This window comes from Rhincodon typus, chromosome 43, assembly GCF_021869965.1.
Source record: "Rhincodon typus isolate 14 chromosome 43, sRhiTyp1.1, whole genome shotgun sequence".
Lineage (NCBI taxonomy): Eukaryota > Metazoa > Chordata > Chondrichthyes > Orectolobiformes > Rhincodontidae > Rhincodon > Rhincodon typus.
The window spans coordinates 7,641,177-7,665,470 of record NC_063374.1 but is presented as its reverse complement, the minus strand read 5'-3'; the positions used below and the strand labels follow the sequence as shown (position 1 = coordinate 7,665,470).

The 24,294-nt window shown below is 47.8% G+C and overlaps 2 protein-coding genes across 4 annotated transcripts in view; one reads left to right on the top strand and one right to left on the bottom strand.

Annotated features, from left to right (window-relative positions):
- c43h11orf68 (chromosome 43 C11orf68 homolog) overlaps positions 1–5,520 on the top strand; it is a 32,214-nt gene extending 26,694 nt beyond the window's left edge. For 2 of the 3 annotated variants that reach the window (XM_048619553.1, XM_048619554.1), the window contains exon 3: positions 4,599–5,520. In XM_048619553.1, the coding sequence (XP_048475510.1) occupies positions 4,599–5,330 (732 nt within the window). In that variant the 3' untranslated portion in view covers positions 5,331–5,520. Of the gene's footprint in view, positions 1–2,933; positions 3,055–4,598 lie in introns of all 3 variants that reach the window. The other variant, XR_007266005.1, reaches the window with a different exon arrangement.
- Positions 1–24,294, bottom strand: part of LOC109925673 (copper chaperone for superoxide dismutase-like) — a 49,278-nt gene that overhangs the window by 4,490 nt on the left and 20,494 nt on the right. Inside the window, 2 exon segments of the mRNA XM_048619558.1 lie at positions 3,012–3,074; positions 7,241–7,258. Of these exon segments, the coding sequence (XP_048475515.1) occupies positions 3,012–3,074; positions 7,241–7,258 (81 nt within the window).

Genomic DNA, 24,294 nt, shown 5'->3' with positions numbered 1-24,294 from the left:
CCAGCCCCTACACCCCCTCCCTATCTCTGTCACCTCCTCCAGCCCCCTACATCACCTTCCTATCTCTGTCACCTCTTCCAGCCCCCTACACCCCCTCCCGATCTCTGTCACCCATTCCAGCCCCTACACTCCCTCCCTATCTCTGTCACCTCCTCCAGCCCCTACACCCCCTCCCTGTATCTGTCACCTCCTCTGGCCCCTACACCCCTCCCTATCTCTAGCCTCAAGACTCTCTGGGGAAACAGCCCCTTCTGCATCTAGCCTGTCAAGTCCCCTACGAATCCTGTATGTTTCAATAAGGTCGCCTCTCATTCTGCTGAACCCCAACGAGCACATGCCCCGTCTACTCTACCTCTCATAAGGTAGCCCCTCCATTCCCACAAACCCAGTGAACCCTTCTCCAGTTTGCCTCTGTTCCCAGTTTCTCTGTCCTTAGACAAAGGGACCAAAACTGTTCACAGCTTTCCTACCATGATCTGCTTTGTACCTTGCATAGTTTTTTGCAAGATCTCCCGATTTTAATTCTCCATTTCTTTTGGAATGGGAGCCAGCATTCCATTTGCCTTCCCTACTAACTGATGGCAGCTTTTTGTGATGTGTGTTTGAGGAAACCCACCAATCTTTCTGCACTGCAGCTTCCTGCAATCTTACACCATTTGAACAATAGTCAGCTCCTCTGCTCTTCCTGTCAAAGGGCATGATCCAAACTGGAAGCTTGTACGAGTGGGTACTCCCCATTATAACCAGCCAGTCCAAGTTCCAACGAACACCCCTTCCTCCAACCCCGGCTCACTCCTCAAACTTTTCAATATCCCTCCCCATCTAAATCTAGTGACCTGCTCATGCAGTCTGCCTCACTCTACTCTCATCAACTGAACATAAAACTTCCTCTACACTGTCCCCCATCAAACTCTCCCAGGACTGGGACATCGCAAGGTTGGATACAGAGTCAAGCTTCCTCTACACTGTGTCCCCCCCATCAAACACTCCCAGGACAGGGACAGCACAGGGTTAGATACAGAGTAAAGCTCCCTGAACACTGTCTTCAGACCCTTCCAGCACAGGAATAGCACAACAATAAGGCTACCTTTAGAAAGACAGCACATTTGCCAATGCTTTGAAACCTGCAATTTCAAAGAAAGGACCTTAAATGTTGGAAACACTCAACAGGTCAAGCAATATCTGTAGAGAGAGAAAAAGATCGAGTTATTAACTTAGTCTGGAGACCTTTCAGCGGAGGAGCCCTGGCCATAGCTGGGAAAATGGAGAAAGCAGACAGCTTGGAGTACTAACCTGGAGGTAAGGAACAGTGATCATAACGTTGTTGTGTAGAGATGTGAGATGCAGAAATGTAACTAAGTGGTTAAAAAATTGTAGACTTGTAGTAGCGAGGAATTGCAGGGGATTTCAAGATTGATACAAAAGATTTGCACAACTGTAGTCGGGAGTGAAGCTATAAATAAACAGACATCGTGCAGGCAATACTGAAAGTAAAAGCTGGGAGCCTGTGCTCAGGAAATGAATGGATTCTGTCTGCCTCCCCTTCCTTGGGAAAATAAAGCATTCCGGGAAAATTAAACAGGAGATAAAAAGGCTGGAACTCACTATGAGTTTAGCCAAACAAGGCGTTAAGTGTTAGAGAAACAGAATGTTGGCACCAAATAAATGCACAACCCTGTCCCACTCAATAATCATCTTTTTGGATTTAGTTATGGCTGTCTAATAGAGGAGAGCTTGCGGAGGGTCGTGCCCTCAAAAGTCTGGGCCAGTGGGGGGGTGGGATCTGGGGTTGAATCCTACCTCAAGACTTGACCACCAAGAAAGAGCTGCTTATAAAGGAGACAAAAGGGATTAAATATCAATCCGGAAATGTTTCCGACACACACATACGCGCACAGAGATTCCTGGTCAGTCACTCATTGGAAAAAAACCCATCACTGTCTATTCCGCCCCCATCAATGTTCAAATGGGGAGGAGTAGACTAGTCATCCTGTTCCACATGCAATATGATAGTGGTTGATTGATTGTGTTCATTCAGAAACCATAGTGTCACTGGTTAGATTAACATTTATTGCCCATCCCTAGAGGGCAGTTATAGAATCCCTACAATGTGGAAGCAGGCTATTCGGCCCATTGAATCCACACTGACCCTCCGAAGAGCATCCTACCTATCCCTACCTTATCCCCATAACGCTGCATTTCTCCATGGCCAATCCACCCTAACCTGCACATCCCTGGGCACTATGGGACAATTTAGCACGGCCAATCCACCCTAACCTGCACATCCCTGGGCACTACGGGACAATTTAGCATGGCCAATCCACCCCAACCTGCACATCTTTGGATTGTGGGAGGAAACCGGAGCACCCAGAGGAAACCCCACGTAGACACAGGGAGAATGTGCAAACTCCACACAGACAGTCACCCAAGGGTGGGATCGAACCCATGTCCCTGGTGCTGTGAGGCAACGGTGCTAACCGCTGAGCCGTCCCCATGTTAAGAGACAACACTGTGGGTCTGGAATCACATGGAGGCCAGACCAGGTGTAGATGACAGATTCCTTCCCTGAAGGGCCTTTTCTGACGGATGATGGATTCGTGGTCATCATTAGACCCTTAATCCCAGATTATTACTGAATTCAAATTCCACCATCTGCTGTGGCGGGATTTGAACCCAGGTCCCCAGAACGTTACCCAAGTCTCCAAATTAATAGTCTAGCGATTAGAGCATTTTCTGCTTTATTGCAACCTCAAATCCACATTCCCTGCCTACCCAGACAACCTATCACCTCCTTTCTTATCAATAATCTTTTAAAAAAAATGCTCAAAGCTTCTACACCCACCGCCTTTTCAGTAAGGGAAAGTTCCAATGTCTCATGACCTCAGAAAAATTTGTCTCATCTCTTAACTGGCTGATTTTACTTTCCAAAACAGTGACACCCCTCGTCCTAGATTCTCCAACAAGAGCAAACATCCTCTGCCCATCCACTCTGGTGAGATCCCTCAAGATTTCAAACGTTCATCGCATCTTCTAAATGCAACCCTCCCATTCCAGGTATGAGTCCGGTAAACCTTCTCTGAACCACCTCCAAAGAATTGATATGCTTCCTTCAAATGTAGAGGCCTGTGTCACTGAAGCAGAACCTCCTGACTTCTGTTTTCACTTCCCCTCACATTAACCAGCAACGTTTCTAATTAGTCTGCCTAATTCCTTGCCGTATCTGCACCACTTGCAGCTCATGCACTAAGGCACCCAGATCCCTCTGCATCTCAGAGGCTTGCAAGCTCTCAACTTTTAGGTCTCGTTATTTTTTTTCAGTCTTCCTGCCAAAACTGCCATTTGCCACATCTTTGCCCATTCACTTAGAGTCGTAAAGATGTACAGCATAGAAATAGACCCTTCAGTCCAATTCATCCATGCCTAACCAGATATCCTAATCCCATTTGCCAGCATCTGACCCATATCCCTCCAAATCCTTCCCACTCAGAGTCACAGGGCACAGTAACAGACCCTTCAGACCGACCAGTCTGTACCGACCATAATCCCAAACTAAACTAGTCCCACCTGCCTGCTCCTGGCCCATATCCCTCCAAACCTTTCCCTATTCATGTACTTATCCAAATGTCTTTTAAACATTGTAACTGTACCCACATCCACCACTTCCTCTGGAAGTTCATTCTACATGTGAACTGCTCTCTGTGTAAAAAATTTGCCCCTCATGTCTTTTTTTTTTAAAATCTCTCTCCTCTCACCTTAAAAACGTGCCCCTAGTCTTGAAATCCCATGTACCCATCCTGGTGCCTTTTAGATGCTGTAATTATACCAGCCCCCACCACTTCCTCTGGCAGCTCATTCCATACACGCACCACCTTCTGTGTGAAAAAGTTGCCCTTTAGGTCCCTTTTAAATCTTTCCCCTTTCACCTTAAACCTATGCCCCTCTAGTTTTGGACTCCCCTACCCTGGGGAAAAGACTTTGACTATTCACTCTATCCATGCCCCTCATGATTTTATAAACCTCTATAAAGGTCACCCCTCAGCCTCTGACGCTCCAGGGAAACTAGCCCCAGTCTATTCAGCCTCTCCCTATAGCTAAACCCTCCAACCCTGGCAACATCCTTGTAAATCTTTTCTGCACCCTTTCAAGTTTCACAACATCCTTCCTACAGCAGGGAGACCAGAATTGAATGCAGTATTCCAAAAGTGGCCTCACCAATACAGCTGCAACATGACTCTCCCAACTCCTTTACTCAAGGCACTGACCAATAAAGTAAGCGTACCAAACACCTTCTTCACCGCCCTGTCCACCTGCAACTCACTTTCAAGGAACTATGAACCTGCACCCCAAGGTCTCTTGGTTCAGCAACACTCCCCAGGACCTTACCATTAAGCGTACAAGTTCTGCCCTGATTTAAAAACTGAAAGAACTGCGGATTCTATAAATCAGGAACAAAAACAAACCTGCTGAGCTTTTCCAGCAACTTTGTTTTTGTTCCTGCCCCCTGATTTGCATTTCCAAAACGCACTAACCTATGTTTGTTTTGTACTCCCCTTACGTCCTTGTCACACCTTAATTTTCTATCAATGTTTGGTCATTAGCAAATGCGACAGCCAAGCTCAACGCCACTGCTTCGCAAAGCTGTGTACTCAGCTGCTTACTGTAGTCCACTCTGCCCCAACTCCATTTACAAGCCCACTGATGACACCACCGTTGTAGGCAATGATGAGACGGAATACAGCAACGAGATGGAGTGTTTGGCGACGTGGTTTAAAGACAACAAGATCTCTCCCTCAACGTCAGCAAAACGAAAGGAGCTGGTCATTGACTTCAGGAAGCGGAGTGGAGAGCTCATCCCTGTCCGCATCAACGGAGCTGAGGTGGAGATGGTCAAGAGAGCCAAGTTCCTGGGAGCGACGGTTGCCAACAATCTGTCCTGGTCCATCCACATCGATGCACAACAACGCCTCTCCTTTCTCAAGCGGCTTAGAAAATTCGGCATGTCCATAAGGACCTTCACCAACTTTTATAGATGCATCATAGGAAACATTCTATTCGGATGCAGCATGGCCTGGTTTGGCAACTACTCTGCCCAGAACCGTAAGAAACTACAGAAAGTTGTGAACACAGCCCAGTCCATCACACAAACCAACTTCCCATCCATTGGCTCCATCTATATTTCCCCCTGCCTCAGGAAGGCAGCCAACATCATCACAAGACCCCTCCCCCACCCCATTTATAATCTCTTCCATCGGGCAGAAGATACAAAAGCTGAAACACACGGACCAACAGATTCAAGAACAGCTTCTTCCTCGCTGTTATTAGACTTCTGAACGGACCTCTCAAATTTTACATTTAATGTTGATCTCGCTCTTTATGCGCCTTCTCTGCAGCTGTAACATTGTATTCCTCGCTCTGTCTAGTACCCTAATGCACTTTGTATGGTATGGTCTGCCTGTACTGCACGCAAAACAAACTTTTCACTGTATCTAGGTACATGTGACAAAAATAAATCAAATCCAACTTTAATTCCCTTCATCTAAGTTATTTATATAAGTTGGACAGTGCTTCAATCCCGGCATTGATCCCCTTGACAAACTACTCTTTCGAGCTTGCCCACCAAACAAAGACCCGTTTACGCTTACCATTAGCTTTCCACAACCTTTTGACCAGGCCAATATGTAACCCTGCACCATGAGACTTCACTTTATATAATAATCTTTGATGTGTGCTGCAAATCCATCAAATGTATTCTGCAAATCTAGGTACAATAGATCCACCAATTCCCCTTTAGCTCTAGCATGTTACCCACTCAAAATAAACTTCAGTCACTTGGTCAAACATGATTTCCTTTTTGCAAAGTGGCTCAGTGGTTAGCACTGCTGCCTCACAGTGCCAGGGACCAAGGTTTGATCGCATCCCCCCCACTGCTCGGGCGACCATCTGTGTGGAGTTTGTACATTCTCCCCGTGTCTGCCTGGGTTTTCTCATGTGGGGTTAATTTTTGGTATCTTTTAAAAATTCGTTTGTGGGATGAGGGTATTGCTGGCCAATATTTATTGTCTGTCCCTAGTTGCCCTTGAGAAGGTAGTGGTGAGCTGCTGCCTTCTTGAACTGCTGGAATCCATAAGCTGTAGGGGCAATGATGTTGAGGATTTCCAGTGGTAGAATGGCAATATATTTCCAAGTCAGGATGGTGAATGGCTCAGCGTTCCCATGCATCTGCTGCCCTTGTCCTTCTATTTGGAAGTGGTCGTGGGTTTGGAAGGTGCTGTCTAGGGATCCTTGGTGAATTTCTGCACAGCATCTTGTAGATGGCACACACTGCTGCTACTAAGCATCGGTGGTGGAGGGAATGGATGTGGTTCCAATCAATCAGGGGCTGCTTTGTCCTGGATGGTGTTGAGCTTCTTGAGTGTTGTTGGAGCTGACCCCATCCAGGGGCAAGTGGGGAGTATACCCTCACACTCCTGACTTGTGCCTTGTAGACGTTGGACAGGCTTTGGGGGGTCAGGAGATGAGTTACTCGAATTTCTAACCTCTGACCTGCTTTTGTAGCCACTGTGTTTATGTGGTGAGCCCAGTTGAGTTCCTGGTGAATGATAACACACAGGATGTTGACAGTGGGGGATTCAGTGATGGTAACACCGTTGAATGTCAAGGGGCGGTGGTTAGATTGTCTCTTGTTGAAGATGGTCAGTGCCTGGCATTTGTGTGGCGTGAATGTCACTTACCACTTGTCAGCCCAAGCCTGGAAATTGTCCAGATCTTGTTGCATTTGAACATGGACTGCTTCAGTATCTGAGGAGTCGTGAACGGTGCTGAACGTTGTGCAATCATCGGCGAACATCCCCACTTATGACCTTATAGAGTCATAGAGGTTTACTGCATTGAAACAGACCTTTCGGTCCAACTTGTCCATGCCGCCCAGTTTTTACAATTTAAACCAATCCCATTTACCTGCATTTGCTCCAAATCCCTCCATACTTAACCCATCCATGTACCTGTCCAAATGTTTCTTAAATGACAAAATTGTACTCACCTCCACCACTATCTCTGGCAGCCTGTTCCAGACACTCAGTACTGTCTGTGTGAAAAAATTGCCCCTCTGGCCCTTTTGTATCTCTCCCTTCTCACCTTAAACCTATGCCCTCTAGTTTTAGACTCCCCTACAATGGGGAATAGCTTTCCCCATCTACCTGATCTATGCCCCTCACGATTTTATAAACCTCTATAAGGTTACCCCTCAGTCTCCTATGCCCTGGGGAGAAAAGTCCCAGTCTATCCAGCCTCTGTTTATAACTCAAACCTTCCAGTCCAGGTAGCATCCTAGTAAATCTTTTCTGCTCTCTTTCTAGTTTAATAATATCCTTTCTATAGTAGTATGATGGAGGGAAGGTCATTGATGAAGCAACTGAAGATGGTTGGGCCTAGGACATGACCCTGAGGAACTCCTACAGAGATGTCCTGGAGCTGAGATGATTGACCTCCAACAACCACGACCATCTTCCTACGTGTCAGGTATGACCCTAACCAGCAGAGAGTTTGCCCCCTGATACTCACTGATTACAGTTTTGCCAGGGCTCCTTGATGCCACACTCAGTTGAATGCAGCCGTTATGTCAAGGGCTGACACTCTCACCTCACTCTCTGGTATTCAGCTCTTTTGTTTGAGGTCAGGAGCTGAGTGGCCCTGGCGGAACCCAAACTGGGCGTCACTGAGCAGGTTATTGCTGAGCAGGAGCTGCTTGATAGCACTGTTACTGACACCTTCCATCACTTTACTGATGATCGAGAGGAGACTGATGGGGCGATAATTGATCGGGTTGGACTTGTCCTGCTTTTTGTGTACAGGACATACCTGGGCAATTTTCCACATTGTCGGGTAGATCCCAGTGTTGTAACTGTACTGGAACAGCTTGGCTAGGGGAGCGGCAAGTTCTGGAGCACAAGTCTTCAGTACTATTGCTGGAAGGTTGTCAAGGCCCGTAGCCTTTGCAATACCCAGTGTCTCCAACCGTTTCTTGATATCACGTGCAGTGAATCGAATTGGCTGGAGACTGGTATCTGTAAAGCTGGGGACCACTGGAGGAGGCCGAGATGGATCATCCACTCGGCACTTCTGGCTGAAGATTGCTGCGAATGCTTCAGCCTTATCTTTTGCACTGATGTGCTGGGCTCTTCCATCATTGAGGATGGGGATATTTGTGGAGCCTCCTCCTCCAGTGAGTTGTTTAATTCTCCCCCACCATTCACAACTGGATGTGGCAGGACTGCAGAGCTTAGATCTGATCCGTTGGTTGTGGGATCGCTTAGCTCTCTCTATCACTTGCTGCTTTTGCTGTTTGGTGTACAAGTAGTCCTGTTTGGTGGCTTCATCAGGTTGATACCTCATCTTCAGGTATGCCTGGTGCTGCTCCTGGAATGCCCTCCTGCACTCTCCCTTGAACCAGGGTTGATCCCCTGGCTTGATGGTAATGGTTGAGTGGGGGATACGCCGGGCCATGGGGTTACAGATTGTGCTGGAGTACAATTCTGCTGCTGTTGATGGCCCACAGTGACTCTCAGATGCTCAGTTTTGAGCTGCTAGATATGTTCAAAGTCTGTCCCATTGGACACAGTTCCTCTTTGGTCTCCGGGGAACGCATCAAATTTACAAAATTGTATCCTGCTTCCTAAATTCATATGGTTTTCAAAGATTTTGACTAACAGTGCTTCCAAAACTGACAATTAATTCTGCTTCTTGTCCCCTGACACCACGTGCTTTGCAACTTATAGAGTCACAGAGATGTACAACATGAAAACACACCCTTCGGTCCAACATGTCCATGCTGACCAGATATCCTAAATTAATCTAGTCCCATTTGCCAGCATTTGGCCCACATCCCTCTAAACCCTTCCTATTCATGTACCCATCCAGATGCCTTTTAAATGTTGTAATTGTACCAGCCTCCACCACTTCCTCTGGCAGCTCGTTCCATACACACACCACCCTCTGTGTGAAAATGTTGCCCCTTAGATCCCTTTTATATCTTTCCCCCTCTCGCCTTAAACCTATGCCCCTCTAGTATTGGACACCCCTACCCTGGGGAAAAGACCTTGGCTATTCACTCTATCCATGCCCCTCATGATTTTATAAACCTCTATAAGGTCGCCCCTCAGCCTCCGACGCTCCAGGGAAAATAGCCCCAGCCTATTCAGCTTCTCCCTATAGCTCAAACCCTCCAATCCCGGCAACATCCTTGTAAATCTTTTCTGAACCCTCTCAAGTTTCACAACCTCTTTCCTATAGCAGGGGACCAGAATTGAATGCAGTATTCCAAAAGTGGCCTCACCACAGCCACAACATGAGCTCCCAACTCCTATACTCAATGCACTGACCAATAAAGGCCAGTGTACCAAACGCCTTCTTCACTTTCCTGTATACCTTCGATTCTACCTTTCAAGGAACAACGAACCTGCACACCAAGGTCTCTTTGTTCAGCAACACTGCCCAGGGCCTTACCATTAAGTGTATAAGTCCTGCCCTGATTTGCCTTTCCAAAATGCAGCACCTCACATTATCTAAATTAAACTCCATCTGCCACTCCTTGGGCCATTGACCCATCTGATCAAGATCCTGTTGTACTCTGAGATAATCTTCTTCGTTGTCCACTACACCTCCAATATTGGTGTCATCTGCAAACTTACTAACCATACCTCCTACTTTCACATCCAAATCATTTATATAAATGACAGAAAGCAGGTGACCCAGCACTGATCCTTGTGGCACACTGCTGGTCACAGACCTCCAGTCTTAAAACATTTTTGCTTCATTGGAGGCTTTAGGAACTTGCAAAACATTATATCCCACTACAATACCCTTATCTACCCTTTCTGGGAAGCCAAATATAATACATTAGCGACCAGCTAACAGTAAATTTCACGAGTTTGGAAGCAAATCATTGTTTGGGAATGATATTCTGCTGCCTACACAGTTATAGGGCCAATGGGTATATCTTAAATAGGAACAAAACAGTTAGTGGTCTAAAAAGACTATTAATGGCGCCTCAACTATTCACGGCGCTTACTAACCACAGTTGCACAGTTGTTAGCACTGCTGCCTCACAGCACCAGGGACCCAAGTTTGATTCCACCGTAAGGTGACTGTCTGTGTGGACTTTGCACATTCTCGGTGTCTGCGTGGGTTTCCTCTGGTTTCCTCCCACAGTCCAAAGATGTGCAGGGTAGGGTGGATTGGCCGCACTAAATTGCCCGTAGTGCTAAGGGATGTGTAGATCAGTTGGGTTACAGGGGAATGGGTTTGGGTGGGATGCTCTGAGGCATCGGCGTGAACTGGTTGGGCCAAAGGGCCTGTTTCCACACTGTAGGGATTCTATGATCTATGGTGTAGCTAAGTATACTAACAATGCAGGGTTAAGTGCCGCAGATAGCAATTTATGGGACAGTGACAGCTTAAATGAATGGCCAATGTCAGAGATAGCGTCAGAGTTGACTGTAAGGTTAGACATTCAGGACCAAAAATGTGAGTATTATGAAAATAGCTGACAAAAAAGGAGTGGAAGTCTGAAGGGATTGAGGAGTCAACGTACACATTTTAGTAAATAAGTAGCGACAATGTAGTTTACAAAAAGCTAAATGGAATGTTAGCCTCTTTAACTACAGGGTTAGGTTCTAACGGAGCAGATGATACAGAAATCCTAGCAGGGGCTTGTGGCACAGTAGGTAGTTGTCCCTATCTCTGAGCCAGCATTCAGTTCCCATCTGCTCTGGAAATCTTGGATTAGGAAGTTTGTACAAAAACCCCAGGTAGACCACGCGTGGGGAGCCTGGGCCCCTCAGCTGAACACTGAATAAATGTGCAGTGCAGGGAGCACAAGTCAGGATCATTCCCCAAAGCTCCAGGGATTACAGGGACCTTAACCAAGGTTTGTATAACCTGCCCCGGACTTCCCACGTAGATGTGACAGTCAAGGAGGCACAACAACGCCTCTTCTTCCTCAGGTGGCTCAGAAAATTCGGCATATCCATAAGGTCCCTTACCAACTTCTACAGATGCCCCATTGAAAGCAAACTGTCCGGGTGCATCACGGCCTGGTATGGCAACTGCTCTGCCCAGGACCATAAGAAACTACAGAAGGTGGTGTGCACAGCCCAGACCATTACAGAAGCCAACCTTCCATCCATGGACTCTATTTACACGGCTCGCTGATGTGGAAAGGTGGTTAACATCATCAAAGACCCATCGCACCCTGGTAATGACCTCCTACAGCCTCTTCCATCAGGCAGAAGATACAGAAGCCTGAACACATACACCAGGAGGTTCAGGGACAGCTTCTTCCCTGCTGTTATTAGACTGATTAATGGACTGTCTAACTTCAAATAACGTTGATCATGCCAACGTTGATCTTGCCAAGCGCATACCCTGTGCAGTGTAACCTGTATGCCTCTGTCTAGTTTTTTTCCCCTCACCCTATGATCTGTATGTCCATGCTTACTATGATCTGCCTGTACTGCTCGCAAAACAAAGCTTTTTACTGTACTTAGGTACACATGATAATAAATCAATCAATCAATATTCTTGGGAATGTGGAGCATCGGCGTGTGATTTTGATTGGAGCTCTGTCTTCCCTTCAGAAAGGGATTAATAGGGTGGCCTTCGAAAGTGACCTTGTTGTTGGGCACAGTCAGGGGCTATCAAGGGTATCCTTAAAACCAGAGGGAGTGGTCAGGAGATATGTCTCCCACACAGCATGCACTTCACATGTGGAACACACCCCGACCTACTGTGGAAACTGCCGGATACCAGCTCATTATTTCAATCCCAGGGTCAAGTGGTTTTGCTCGACTCTGATATCAACTTCATTGCTCGGGCTTTTGAGTATGGGAGTTGGGAAGCCATGTTGAGGTTGTACAGGACATTGGTGAGGCCTCTTCTGGAGCACTGTGTCCAGTTCTGGTCTCCCTGTTATAGGGAGGATATTATTAAGCTGGAGAGGGTTCAGAAAAGATTTACCAGGATGTTGCTGGGAATGGAGGATTTGAGTTATAGGGATAGGCTGGGATTTTTTTGACTTGAGCATACTTGCTGGTGGACTGGTGACCTTATAGAGGTTTATAAAATCATGAGGGCTGTGGACAAGGTGAACACCAAAGGTATTTTCCTTAGGGTAGGGGTGTTCAAAACGAGGGGGCATATTTTCAAGGTGAGTGGAGTAAGTTTTAAAAAGGAGCAACGTCTTAATGTAGAGAGTGGTTCGTGTGTGGAACGAACTGCCAGAGGAAGTGGTGGATGGGGGTACAGTTACAATGTTTAAAAGGAATTTGGATAAGTGCATGGATAGGAAAGGTTTGGAGGGATATGGGTCAAATGCTGTCAGGTGGGACTAGATTAGTTTGGGAACGTGGTTGGCACAGACTAGAGTCATACAGCACAGAAACAGACCCTTCGGTCCAACCAGTCCATGCTGAACATAATCCCAAACTAAACTAGTCAGACCAAAGGATTTGTTTCCATGCTGTATGACTGTACAACTCTATATGAGGAAAAATAGGAGGAGAGCTCCAAGTTACAGATCCTATACCTCATTGAACATCCCCTGTTCCAAAGTTACAGCATGGGTTAGAGTAAAACTGCCTCCACACTGTCCTTTGAATTTGATGTTGATGTGTGTGTAACTTTTGTTAATTACCATCTTTCCCTGCCTGTGAATGAGGCAGACACTTTCACGCTAAATTAGAACAAATTGCTATCTGCAATTTGGAACTGGGTCAAAATTGGCATGGGGATTTTAAAAGTAACCCCAACAGTGAGAGGGAACAGAACATGACCTTTTCGGGGAGAGATTACAGATACACAAAATCACAGAATCCCTACGCAGTGTGGAAGCAGGCCAGTTGGCCCATCAAGTGTCACTGACCCCTGAAGAAGAGCATCCTAACCCAGAACCAACCCCTTACCCTATCCCTGCAACCCTGCATTTCCAATGGCTAACCCACCCTAAGTTGCACAAACCTGGGCACTAGGGGCCACTTCCCATAGCCAATCCACCCTAACCTGCACATCCCTGGGCACTATGGGGCAATTTAGCACGGCCAATCCACCCTAACCTGCACAACCCTGGGCACTATGGGACTACTTAGCACGGCCAATCCACCCTAACCTGCACATCCCTGGGCACTATGGGACAATTTAGCACGGCCAATCCACCCTAACCCGCACATCCCTGGGCACTATGGGACTACTTAGCACGGCCAATCCACCCTAACCTGCACATCTTTGGATTGTGGGAGGAAACCGGAGCACCTGGAGGAAACCCACGCAGACACAGGGAGAATGTGCAAATTCCACACAGACAGTCGCCCAAGGGTGGGATTGAACCCGGGTCCCTGGCACTGTGAGGCAGCAGTGCTAACCACTGGGCCACCATGACACAAATACAATTTGGAACGAGAAAGATGGGGGTGATATGTGTAGCAAGTGGTGAGGACCACGTTGTATTTCAAACTGATTTTGGGTGTGGAATAACTATCAGCCCCAGGATATAAGAGAGAACTTCCCTGATTTTCTTCTTAATATTGGCTGTGGAATCTTTTATACAAACATAGAACATAGGAACGGGCGTAGGCCATTTGGCCCTCTGGGCCCTGCTGCACCATTTACTACATACATGGCAGACTAGGGTCTCTAGAGAGACAGACAGAATCTCTGCTTAATGTCCTGTCTGAAAGTCACAGCTCTGATGGTGCGGCACTTCCTCGGCGCCGACCCTCCAACAGCACAGTGCGTCCACTATTAGCATCCGAAGAGTCACTATTGACGAAAACTTGACTATAAACACAGTGGCTACAAGAGCAGGTCAAGGTTAGGAACCCTACAGCAAGTAACTCACCTCCTGACTCCCCAAAGCCTGTCCACCATCTACAAGGCACAAGCCAGGAGTGTGAGGGAATACTCCCCACTTGCCCCTGGATGGGGGCAGCTCCAACAACACTCAAGAAGCTCGACACCATCCAGGACAAAGCCCCTGTTTAATCGGCACCACATCCACAAACATCCCACTCCGTCCACCACCGACGCTCAGTAACAGCAGTGTGTACCCTCTACAAGGTGCACTGTAGAAATTGACCAAAGACCCTCAGACAGCATCTTCCAAACTTGCTACTGAGAAAGACAAAGGTAGCAGATACATGGGAACACCAGCACATCCGAGCCACTCACCTTCCTGACTGGGAGATACCTTCGGCTGTTCCTTCACACTCACTGGGTCAAAATTCTGGAGATTCCTTCCCTACAAATGTCCCGATATCCCAAAGACTGAAAAGGATTAAGGTAGCAGTCCACTACCACCTTCGCCAGGGTGATTATAGATGGGCAATGAATGCATGGCCAGTAACACCCACATTCCAAACTGGCACAAAACACCCTCAGCGCCGACCCTCCGACAGCGCGGCGCTCCCTCAGCGCCGACCCTCCGACAGCGCGGCGCTCCCTCAGCACTGAATGTAGACTCCAGTCTGGGATGTTAGGGTCAAACCCCCAATGTTCTGATTCAAATTCTTTACCAGCTGACAGAAACAGACACCTGAAACAGGCCGTTCTGCCCATCCAGTCCACACTGGTGCTTAATAACCCCACCAATCTAACTTCCACTGTGGCATCATCATTGTAGCATTGTAGCATCATTCTAGTCCTGTAGAACATCCCACAACCTACGACCCTCCCAATACAAAACAATCCACTTGATCACCTCTGGCATTGCATTGCTGTAGCACCTTCACCTACTTCAGGAAGATGCTGAAGAACTGCGCAGCCAGTGAAGAATTTTCAAAGCCCAGCAACTAGGTGGGAAGACCATTCCCACACAGCAAGATCCCAGAAACAGCAAACGTTGTGCCCTGCACCTGTTGGGTGGTGGGATAAACATTGGCTTTGGGAATGGACAGATGGAATGGAGTTTGCCTACACTGTTACCCATCTCACTCCAACCACAGCCCCCTACCCCTCCCAAAACACCAAAAAAAAGGCAGTGTAGCACTCCCCACAGCTGGGAGGCTGTAGGTCATGCTGTGCTACCAACTCCTTAAGGCCAAAGACCCACATTGAGTTCCCACTTTAGCTGCAAGCTGTTTGCAGGTTTGCTAACCAAAATAGTAGGCCAACTCCTAGCAGGAACCCTCTCACTTCCAATACAGATACTGTTGGCGCAATTAATTTTTGGAGAGAGAGAAAAAAACAAGACAGAGACACACAAGCAAAACGAAAGCCGGATGGAGTTCCAAAAAAACCGCCTGGAAGCAAACACACAGCGTGTGAGCGATGGCAAGCGTTCAAAAGGGAAGTCTGCTCCCACAGAGTGAGGAGGGACAAGGAGGGCGGGGGGAATTGACTCGAAAATGCAGAACAGAGATCCTCACGCCAGCGACAGACTTTCAACTTAAAGGGGGACGGATACCACGAGATAAACTGCTCTTTCCTTTCTGAAGTGGGGGGGTGGGGGTGAGAGAAATTAAATGTGTGTGCAAACAAGATTCGAGAGGGGTTTGGAACATAAGCTGGTCACTTTGCCTGGGTGTTTTAACTGGGCGTGATTTGGTTACACACACACTCACCTTCCATTTGCTGGCGATTGTAGGGGTAAGGCAGCTCCAGGTCTCCTCGGGGAACAGGGCGTGTAAGGGAGGGTCGGGAACTCCGGATTACAATAGGAGGAAGCGGGGGGGTTGAGAGAGATCGAAATCCCAAACCCCCCGCATCAATTTCTCCGGGATGTTTTAGTGAAACCAACACGGAAATAGCCAAGGCGCCTGACGTCAGCGCCGGAAAGGAACCTTGTCAAGTTGTATCAACGTTCTGCAAACATGTATCCAGTGTCTACGTTCCACTGGCTGGGTTCATTCACAAAAATATATAGAACATAGAACATTACAGCGCAGTACAGGCCCTTCGGCCCTCAATGTTGCGCCGACCTGTGAAACCAATCTGAAGCCCATCTAACCTACACTATTCCATTATCATCCATATGTTTATCCAATGACCATTTAAATGCCCTTAAAGTGGGCGAGTCTACTACAGTTGCAGGCAGGGCATTCCACGCCCTTACTACTCTCTGAGTAAAGAACCTACCTCTGACATCTGTCCTATATCTATCACCCCTCAATTTAAAGCTATGTCCCATCCGAGGAAAAAGGCTCTCGCTGTCCACCCTATCTAATCCTCTGATCATCTTGTATGTCTCTATTAAGTTGTAGACACACACACACACACAGAACTGTGGCTGAGTCCTCAAACAGGGACATTGAGGTCGGGGCTGGAGATTTATTCACTTTCATTTTAATGATGGAAACTCGTTTTCCACTTGAGGACTCTACAGCGTTCCGGACTCAACATCGAGTTCAGCAATTTTAGGTTACAGACGAAAACAAAACCCTGCAGATGCTGAAATCCAAGGTAGACAAACAGGAGGCTGGAATAACGGGCAGCATCTGGAGGAAAGGACAAGCCAACCTTTCGGGTATTACCCTTCACCAGGACTCGTGGTCCTAAAGAATGGTAATACCCGAAACGTTCATTTCTCCCTGTCCTCCAGATGCTGCTTGGCTTGCTGTGTTCTTCCAGCCTCCTGTTTTGTCTAGCTCAAAAATTTTAGCGTTTGAGGAACCTTCTCCCATGTCCTCAGCCCCCAGCTACACACACACACACACACTCCCTCTCAGACACACACACACATGCACACTCTCTCTCACACACACATTCACTCTGTCTCTCGTACTCACACTCACACATACATACACACTCTTTCACTCACACACACTCACTCTCACACACACTTTCTCTCACGCATACACACATTCTCTCGCACACACACTGTCTCTCACACACACTCTTTCTCGCACACACACACTGTCTCTCACGCATACACACTCTCTCACGCACACAGTCTCGCACTCACACTCTCTCACTCTCTCACGCACAGACACACAGACACTCTCTCTCACACACACACTCACGCACACCCTCTCTCTCTCACACACACACACACACACCTCCACCAAGGTCTCTGATGTACACAGACTAGTGGGCCTGCCAGTGTCCGGATATTTTATTAAAATCTGTTTGTGGGTCGTGGTTGGTTATAAGCACCTGGTATTTGTTCCCCATCCCTTGTTGGCCCTTGCTAAGGTGGTGGTGAGCTGGCATCTTGTAGGGACATCCACAGTGCTGAGGAGGTGGGTGTTCCCAAATTTTGACCTAACGACACTGAAGGAACAGCCGATATATCTCAAAGTCAGGACGGTGAGTGGCTCGAAGGGGAAATTGCCGAAGGTTGTGTTCCCATGTATCTGCTTCCCTTGTCCATTAAAGTAATGGGTTTGGAAGGTGCTGCCTGAGGATCTTTGGTGAGTTTCTGCAGTGCATCTTGTAGACGGTACACGCTGCTGCTACTGAGCGTCGGTGGGTGGAGGGAGTGGGATGTTTGTGGATGTGGTGCCAATCGAGCGGGGGCTGCTTTGTCCTGGATGGTGTCGAGCTTCTTGAGTGTTGTTGGGGCTGCCCCCATCCAGGGGCAAGTGGGGAGTATTCCCTCACACTCCTGACTTGTGCCTTGTAGATGGTGGACAGGCTTTGGGGAGTCAGGAGATGAGCTACTTGCTGGAAGATTCCCAGTCTCTGACTTGCTTTTGTAGTCGCAGTATGGCTGCAGTTTCTGACCCCAGGAGGTAGATAATGAGAGATTCGATGATGGTAACACTATGGAATGTCAAGAGGGTGATGATTAAATTCTCTTTTGTTGGAGATGGTCACGACCATGGCTTTGCACTTGTTCTGATCCCAGCTAATGATAATACTAATGTCCCTCAGGGAAGGAAAATGCCATCCTTACCTGATCAGGCCTACATGTGACTCCAGACCTACAGCAATGTGGTTGACTCTTAACTGCCCTCTGCGCAATTAGGGATGGGCAATAAATGCTGCCTGGTTCAGTGACTCCCTCATCCCGTGAATGAATAAAGAAAAGAAAATAATTGCAGCTGGTCAGATCCGAGGGTGAAACCTGGGCTTGAGAAGTTTAATTTTTGTGGTTAGTTATTGTGGTGTTTGGTCACTGCACACATTCAGATGAGGCTGTCAATGTTCTTTAATACAAGAACACAAGAAGAACGTTTTTTAAATAAACTATATTAGAATGTTTTGGAAGATCTTAACATAAAACAAAGTTGTGTGTTTTTTTTCCCAGCAATATAATTTTACCCAGATAATCCCAGATAAATATTACTGCTGTCTCAACTCTAATTTCTGACTTGACTGATTCTTTCCTGTCTTATTCTTGACCTGCTGAGAGAGTTTAATGACTTCTTTTCAGTTCTGGCAATTTGAAAATTCCTACACAGATTTCACACATTAAGACTTTTCTTGTAGAATGAAAACTGTTCCCTTGAAGTTAAACATGATTCATTTGCTCTCCTGACCTGAACTCCCGATTATAGAGCCGTGCGACATTGAAACAGACCCTTCGGCCCAACCAGTCCATGCCAACCATAATCCCCCAACTAAACTGGTCCCACCTGCCTCCTCCTGGCCCATATCCCTCCAAATCTTTCCCTATTCATGTACTTATCCAAATGCCTTTTAAACATTGTAACTGTACCCACATCCACCACTTCCTCTGGAAATTCATTCCACACGTGAACCACTCTCTGTGTTAAAAAATAATTTGCCCCTCATGTCCTCTGTAAATCTTTCTTCTCTCACCTTAGAAATATGCCTCCTAGTTTTGAACTCCCGCACCCTAGACAAAAGACTCGTCATTCACCTTATCTATGCCTCTCATGATCTCGTAAAACTCAATAAGGTCACCCGTCAACCTCTTACACCCCAGTGAAAAAGTGCCAGTCTTTCCAGTCTATTTTTATATCTCAAACCCTCCATTCCTGGCAAAATCCTGGTAAATCTCTTCAGAACCCTCTGCAGGTTAATAATATCCTCCCTATAACAGTGTGACCAGAACTGGACACAGTACTCCAGAAGAGGCCTCAGACCTTTGAGTATAGGGGTTAGAACATCAAATTGAGTCCTGCACAAACTCTATATGATGTCCCAACTCCTATACTCAAAGGTCTGAGCAATGAAGCAATTGTGCTAAATGCCTTCTTAACCACCCTGTCTACCTATGATGCAAATTTCAAAGAATTATGTCCCTGAGCCCAATTCTTCTGAACTGAAGTCAAAACTAAACTAGGAGCCCTTGGGCTCTTTGTCTGTCATAAATTCAGCAGTATAAACATTTAATCAATTATCCTGCTAGGCTCTTAAATAAAGCAGATACACTCTTGGAAATTATGTATTTAGCTCACTGATCCAAATGCGTTTCTGACCACATTTTAAAAAAGTAATCTTCACAGAACTAAACCCAAAGTCCACTAAAATAGGAAGCCAAATTTCCAAATCATAGAATCCCTAAAGTGTGGAAGCAGGCCATTCAGCCCATTGAGTCCACACTGACCTCCGAAAAGTATCCCACCCAGATCCACCCCGTTCCTGTAGCTCTGCAATTCCCCATGGCTAACCCACCTAGCCTGCACATCCCTGGACACTATGGGGCAAGTTAGCATGGTCAATCCACCCTAACCTGAACATCTTTGGACGATGGGAGGAAACCGGAGCACCCGGAGGAAATCCACACAGACGCGGCGAGAATGTGCAAACTCCACACAGACAGTTGCCCAAGGGTGGATTCGAACCCAGGTCCCTGGCACTGCACGGGAGCACTGAGCCACCATGCTACCCCGAAACAGAAGGGCTATCGCAGGCAGGATTAAAACCTTTTTTTGACCCAGCGAGACCAGATCACCATAAAGGATGGCGTATTACCGTGGGGAGCAAGAGTGATTGTCCTGAGTAAAGGTCACTACCATATACTGGCCAAACTCCACCAGGGTCATCCAGGGGTTACCAACATGAAGATGCTAGCAAGAATGGTCATAAAATATGTGTTTATAACCACATTTCTGTGGAATGAGTGTTTCTTGCCAATTCTCAACCTAAGTCTGTATGTTGCCCAGATCTCACTGCAAATGGATCTGAGCTGTTTCAGTGACTGAGAAGTTTAAATGAAGCTGAACATGACTAAAATTGCTACACTAGGGCTCCTATCCCATCACCAGGTCACCCTTTATTGTACACGTGTGCAGTACACTGCCTGTGGCCAGCCAGCTCGGAGTCAGCCCCTGAACTGAGGAGATTCTCATCGCCTGGTTATTTATTTATTTTTCTTTTGATTATAGGAATAGAAAGCTTCCACAGTGAAAAGGAGAGTCAAGTCAACTCCACAGTCCAGAGGCAATTCACTGGCTGTGGTCAGCCAGCTTGAAGTCAGGACACTCTCAAACTCCTGGCTATCTATTTTTCACTTTTTTTTTCTTTTTATTTCCCTTTAGCTTTGTGTGTGTAGGTGCGAGACACAACACCAGGCATGTCAATAACTCTATTGATAGTCCACCACCAGGAAAAACAACAAAGTGTCCGGCAGCAAGCGGAGCCCCCTGGGGGGACAATGGCTACGTGAGCGATAAGGTGAAGGGGAAGGTAGGGAGCAAATCAAACCAGAGTCAGCGGGGGAGACAAAGCAATCCACACCCCCGCAGTGCCCGCCTCTCCCGAACGATATCGAGAATATTGGTGGAGACCGCATGCTCCTCCTACAGGGACACACGGGCACAAACGTAGCCACGGAAAAGGGGCAGGCAGTCGGCCATAATGGGCCCCTCCAGGGCCCGCTGCCAATCGCCTGGTTATATCAGCCAGTGCTTTTCTGATTGGCCCAGGTTTAACCAACCCAATCAAGGATCTCGTAGTCAGTGAGGTCTACCTGGTTCCAATCACTGCATCCACACAATGACCGATAAATACCTTACACCTGACATTATGTTGGAGGGAAGGCAATTGACAAAGCAGCTGAAGGTGGTTGTTCCCTGAGGATGTCCTGCAGAGATGTACTGGGAGTGTGATGAGTGACCTCCATAAGTATTATCCTTTCTGCTTGTATCACTGTAACCAGTGCAGACTCCCCCCGCTCCCCCCGACTCCCAGTGATTCATTCTGCTAGGCTTCCTTATTAGACACAGAGTAAATAAGAAGAACAGGAGTAAGCCATTCGGCCCTTCAAGCCTTCTGAACCATTCAATATGATCATGGGTCACCATCCAAGTCAGTCCCCCGTTGTTGTCATTTCCTCCCCTTACCATTTCATCCCTTTAGCCCTAAGAACTGTATCTAACTCCTTCTCGAAAACATTCAATGTTTTGCCCTCAATCGCTTTCTGTGGTGGAGAAGTCCACTCTCTGGGTGAAGACATTTCTCTTCACCTCAGTCCTAAATGGCCAACCTGTGTATCCTTAAACTGTGATCGTCTGTTCGAGACTCAGCAGACATTCAGAAAATCCTTCTTATCTTTACCCTGTCAAGTCCAGTTCGAATTTTGTAGGTTTCTTTGAGTCATGCAGTCATAGAGCTGTACAGAACGGAAACAGACCCTTCAGTCCACCATGTCCATTCCCACCAGACATCCTAAAATAATGTAGTCCCATTTGTCCCATATCCCTCTGAACCATTTCTATGCAATATACCCACCCAGATGCCTTTTAAATGGTGTAACTGTACCAGCCTCCACCACTTTCTCTGGCAGCTCGTTCCATACACGCACCACCCCCTGTGTGAAAAAGTTGCCCCTTATATCCCTTTTAAATCTTTCCCTTCTCTCAACTTAAACCTTGGACTCCCCTACACTGGGGAAAAGACCTTGGCTATTTACCCTATCCATGCCCCTCATGATTTTATAAACCTCCGTAAGGTCACTCCTCAGCCTCTGACGCTCTAGGGGTAATAGCTCCAGCCTATTTTGAAGCTAGTGAAGTCCGCATTTAGGCTATTGGGCTGTAGGCTCCCAAGGCGTAATATGAGGTGCTGATCCTCTAGTTTCTGGGTGGTGTCATTGTGACACTGGAGGAGGCCCAGGATGGACGTGTCGCCCAGGGAGTGGGAGGGGGAAGTTGAAGTGGTTTGCTTTCTCCCTATCTCTGTAACCTCCTCCAGCCCCCTACACCCCCTCCCTATCTCTGTCACCTCCTCCAGCCCCTACCCCCCCCCCCTCTCTCTGTTACCCCCCCCCACCCCCTCCCCCCCTCCCTATCTCTGTAACCCCCTCCAGCCCCTACAACCCCCTCCCTATCTCTGTCACCTCCTCCAGCTGCCTACCCCCCTCCCTATCTCTGTAACCTCCTCCAGCCCCTACACTCCACCCTATCTCTGTAATCTCCTCCAGCCCCTACACCCTTCCCTATCTCTGTAACTTCCTCCAGTTCCTACACCCCACCGTATTTCTGTAATCTCCTCCAGCCCCTATACCCTCCCTATCTCTGTAATCTCCTCCAGCCCCTACACCCCTCCCTATCTCTGTAACCTCCTCCAGGCACTACACTCCTCCCTATCTCTTTAACCTCCTCCAGCCCCTACACCCCTCCCTATCTCTGTAATCTCCTCCAGCCTGTACTCCCCCTCCCTATCTCTGTAACCTCCTCCAGCCGCCTCCCCCCCCCCCTTCTCTGTCACCTCCTCCAGCCCCCTACCCCCCTCCCTATCTCTGTAACCTCCTCCGGCCCATACACCCCCTCCCTATCTCTGTAACCCCATCCAGCCCCTACACCCCGTCCCTATCTCTGTAACCTCCTCCAGCCCCTACACCCCTCCCTGTCTCTGTAACCTCCTCCTGTCCCTACACCCCTCCCTATCTCTGTAACCCCCTCCAGCTCCTAGACCCCCTCCCTGTCTCTGTCACCTCCTCTGGCCCCTACACCCCCTCCCTATTTCTGTCACCCCCTCCAGCCCCTACACCCCTCCCTATCTCTGTAACCTCCTCCTGCCCTTACACCCCTCCCTATTTATGAAACTTCCTCCAGCCCCTACACCCTCCCTATCTCTAATCTCCTCCAGCCTGTACTCCCCCTCCCTATCTCTGTCACCTCCTCCAGCCACCTACCCCCCTCCCTATCTGTAACTTATTCCAGCCCCTATACCCTCCCTATCTCTGTGACATCCCCCAGCCCCTACACCCCCTCCCTATCTATGTAATCTCCTCTAGCCCCTACACCCTCTTCCTATCTCTGTAACCTCCTCCAGCCCCTACACCCCCTCCCTATCTCTGTAACCTCCTCCAGCCCCTACACCCCCTCCCTATCTCTGTCACCCCCTCCATCCCCTACACCCCCTCCCTATCTCTGTCACCTCCTCCAGCCCCTATAACCTTCTGCAATATTGACAATCATCTCCTACTGGCTTCCTGTACATTGCCAAAACACCCTGAGCGCTGGCATTCCCTTCCCCAAGTCCTCGCCTCCCCCGTTTGAGATGTGGCTTAGAAACCTACCCTTGGAACCTAAGCTTTCAGTGAGCTGACCTAACCTCTGCCCGCGTGATTTGTTGTCAACTGTTGTTTTCTGATTATCTCGTGAAATGCCTTTGGTCAGTTCATGCTGCAGGGAAGTGCTACATAAATGCAAGGTGTCGTTGTTGTCTTCTTCTGTTCCTGTGTCTGGTGTGGGTTTGTCTAGAGTAGTTGGTGTAAGGACCAGTGTTCCATGAGACTTATTTCTCTTGGCCTGTTTATTTAAGTTATCTTTTGAGCTCATTTCTCCCATCCCTTTTATATTTCCTCTCTCTCCAGACTTTTACCATGTGGATGGTGCCCTGTTCCTTGTTTTTTAATGTCAATGATCATTCACATGTCTGACACGCTCAATCTGCAGACCACGAAGGAATTAACCACTTGGTTCTTTAATCAAATTCTGTTTTTTGATGATTACAGAGTGTGAGACCTCCGCGGGTTCAGGGAATATTCAGTACGGATCAAAATTATTGGAGCCAGTGCCGGATCCAGATTCCTGAGGTACGGAATCACTGTTGAGGTGTTTACAAGCTCCACTGTCACGATGGAACACATCCATCCCAGTCCTGGACAAACAGAAAGACACAGCCCCCATCAAACACTCCCAGGTCAGGGACAGCACGGGGTTAGATACAGAGTAAAGCTTCCTCTATGCTGTCCCCCCATCGAACACCCCCAGGACAGGGACAGCACGGGGTTAGATACAGAGTAAAGCTCCCTCTACACTGTCCCCCCTCATCAAACACTCCCACGACAGGGACAGCATGGGGTTAGACACAGAGTAAAGCTCTCTCTACACTGTCCGGCACTAAACACTCCCAGGACAGGGACAGCACGGGGTTAGACACAGAGTAAAG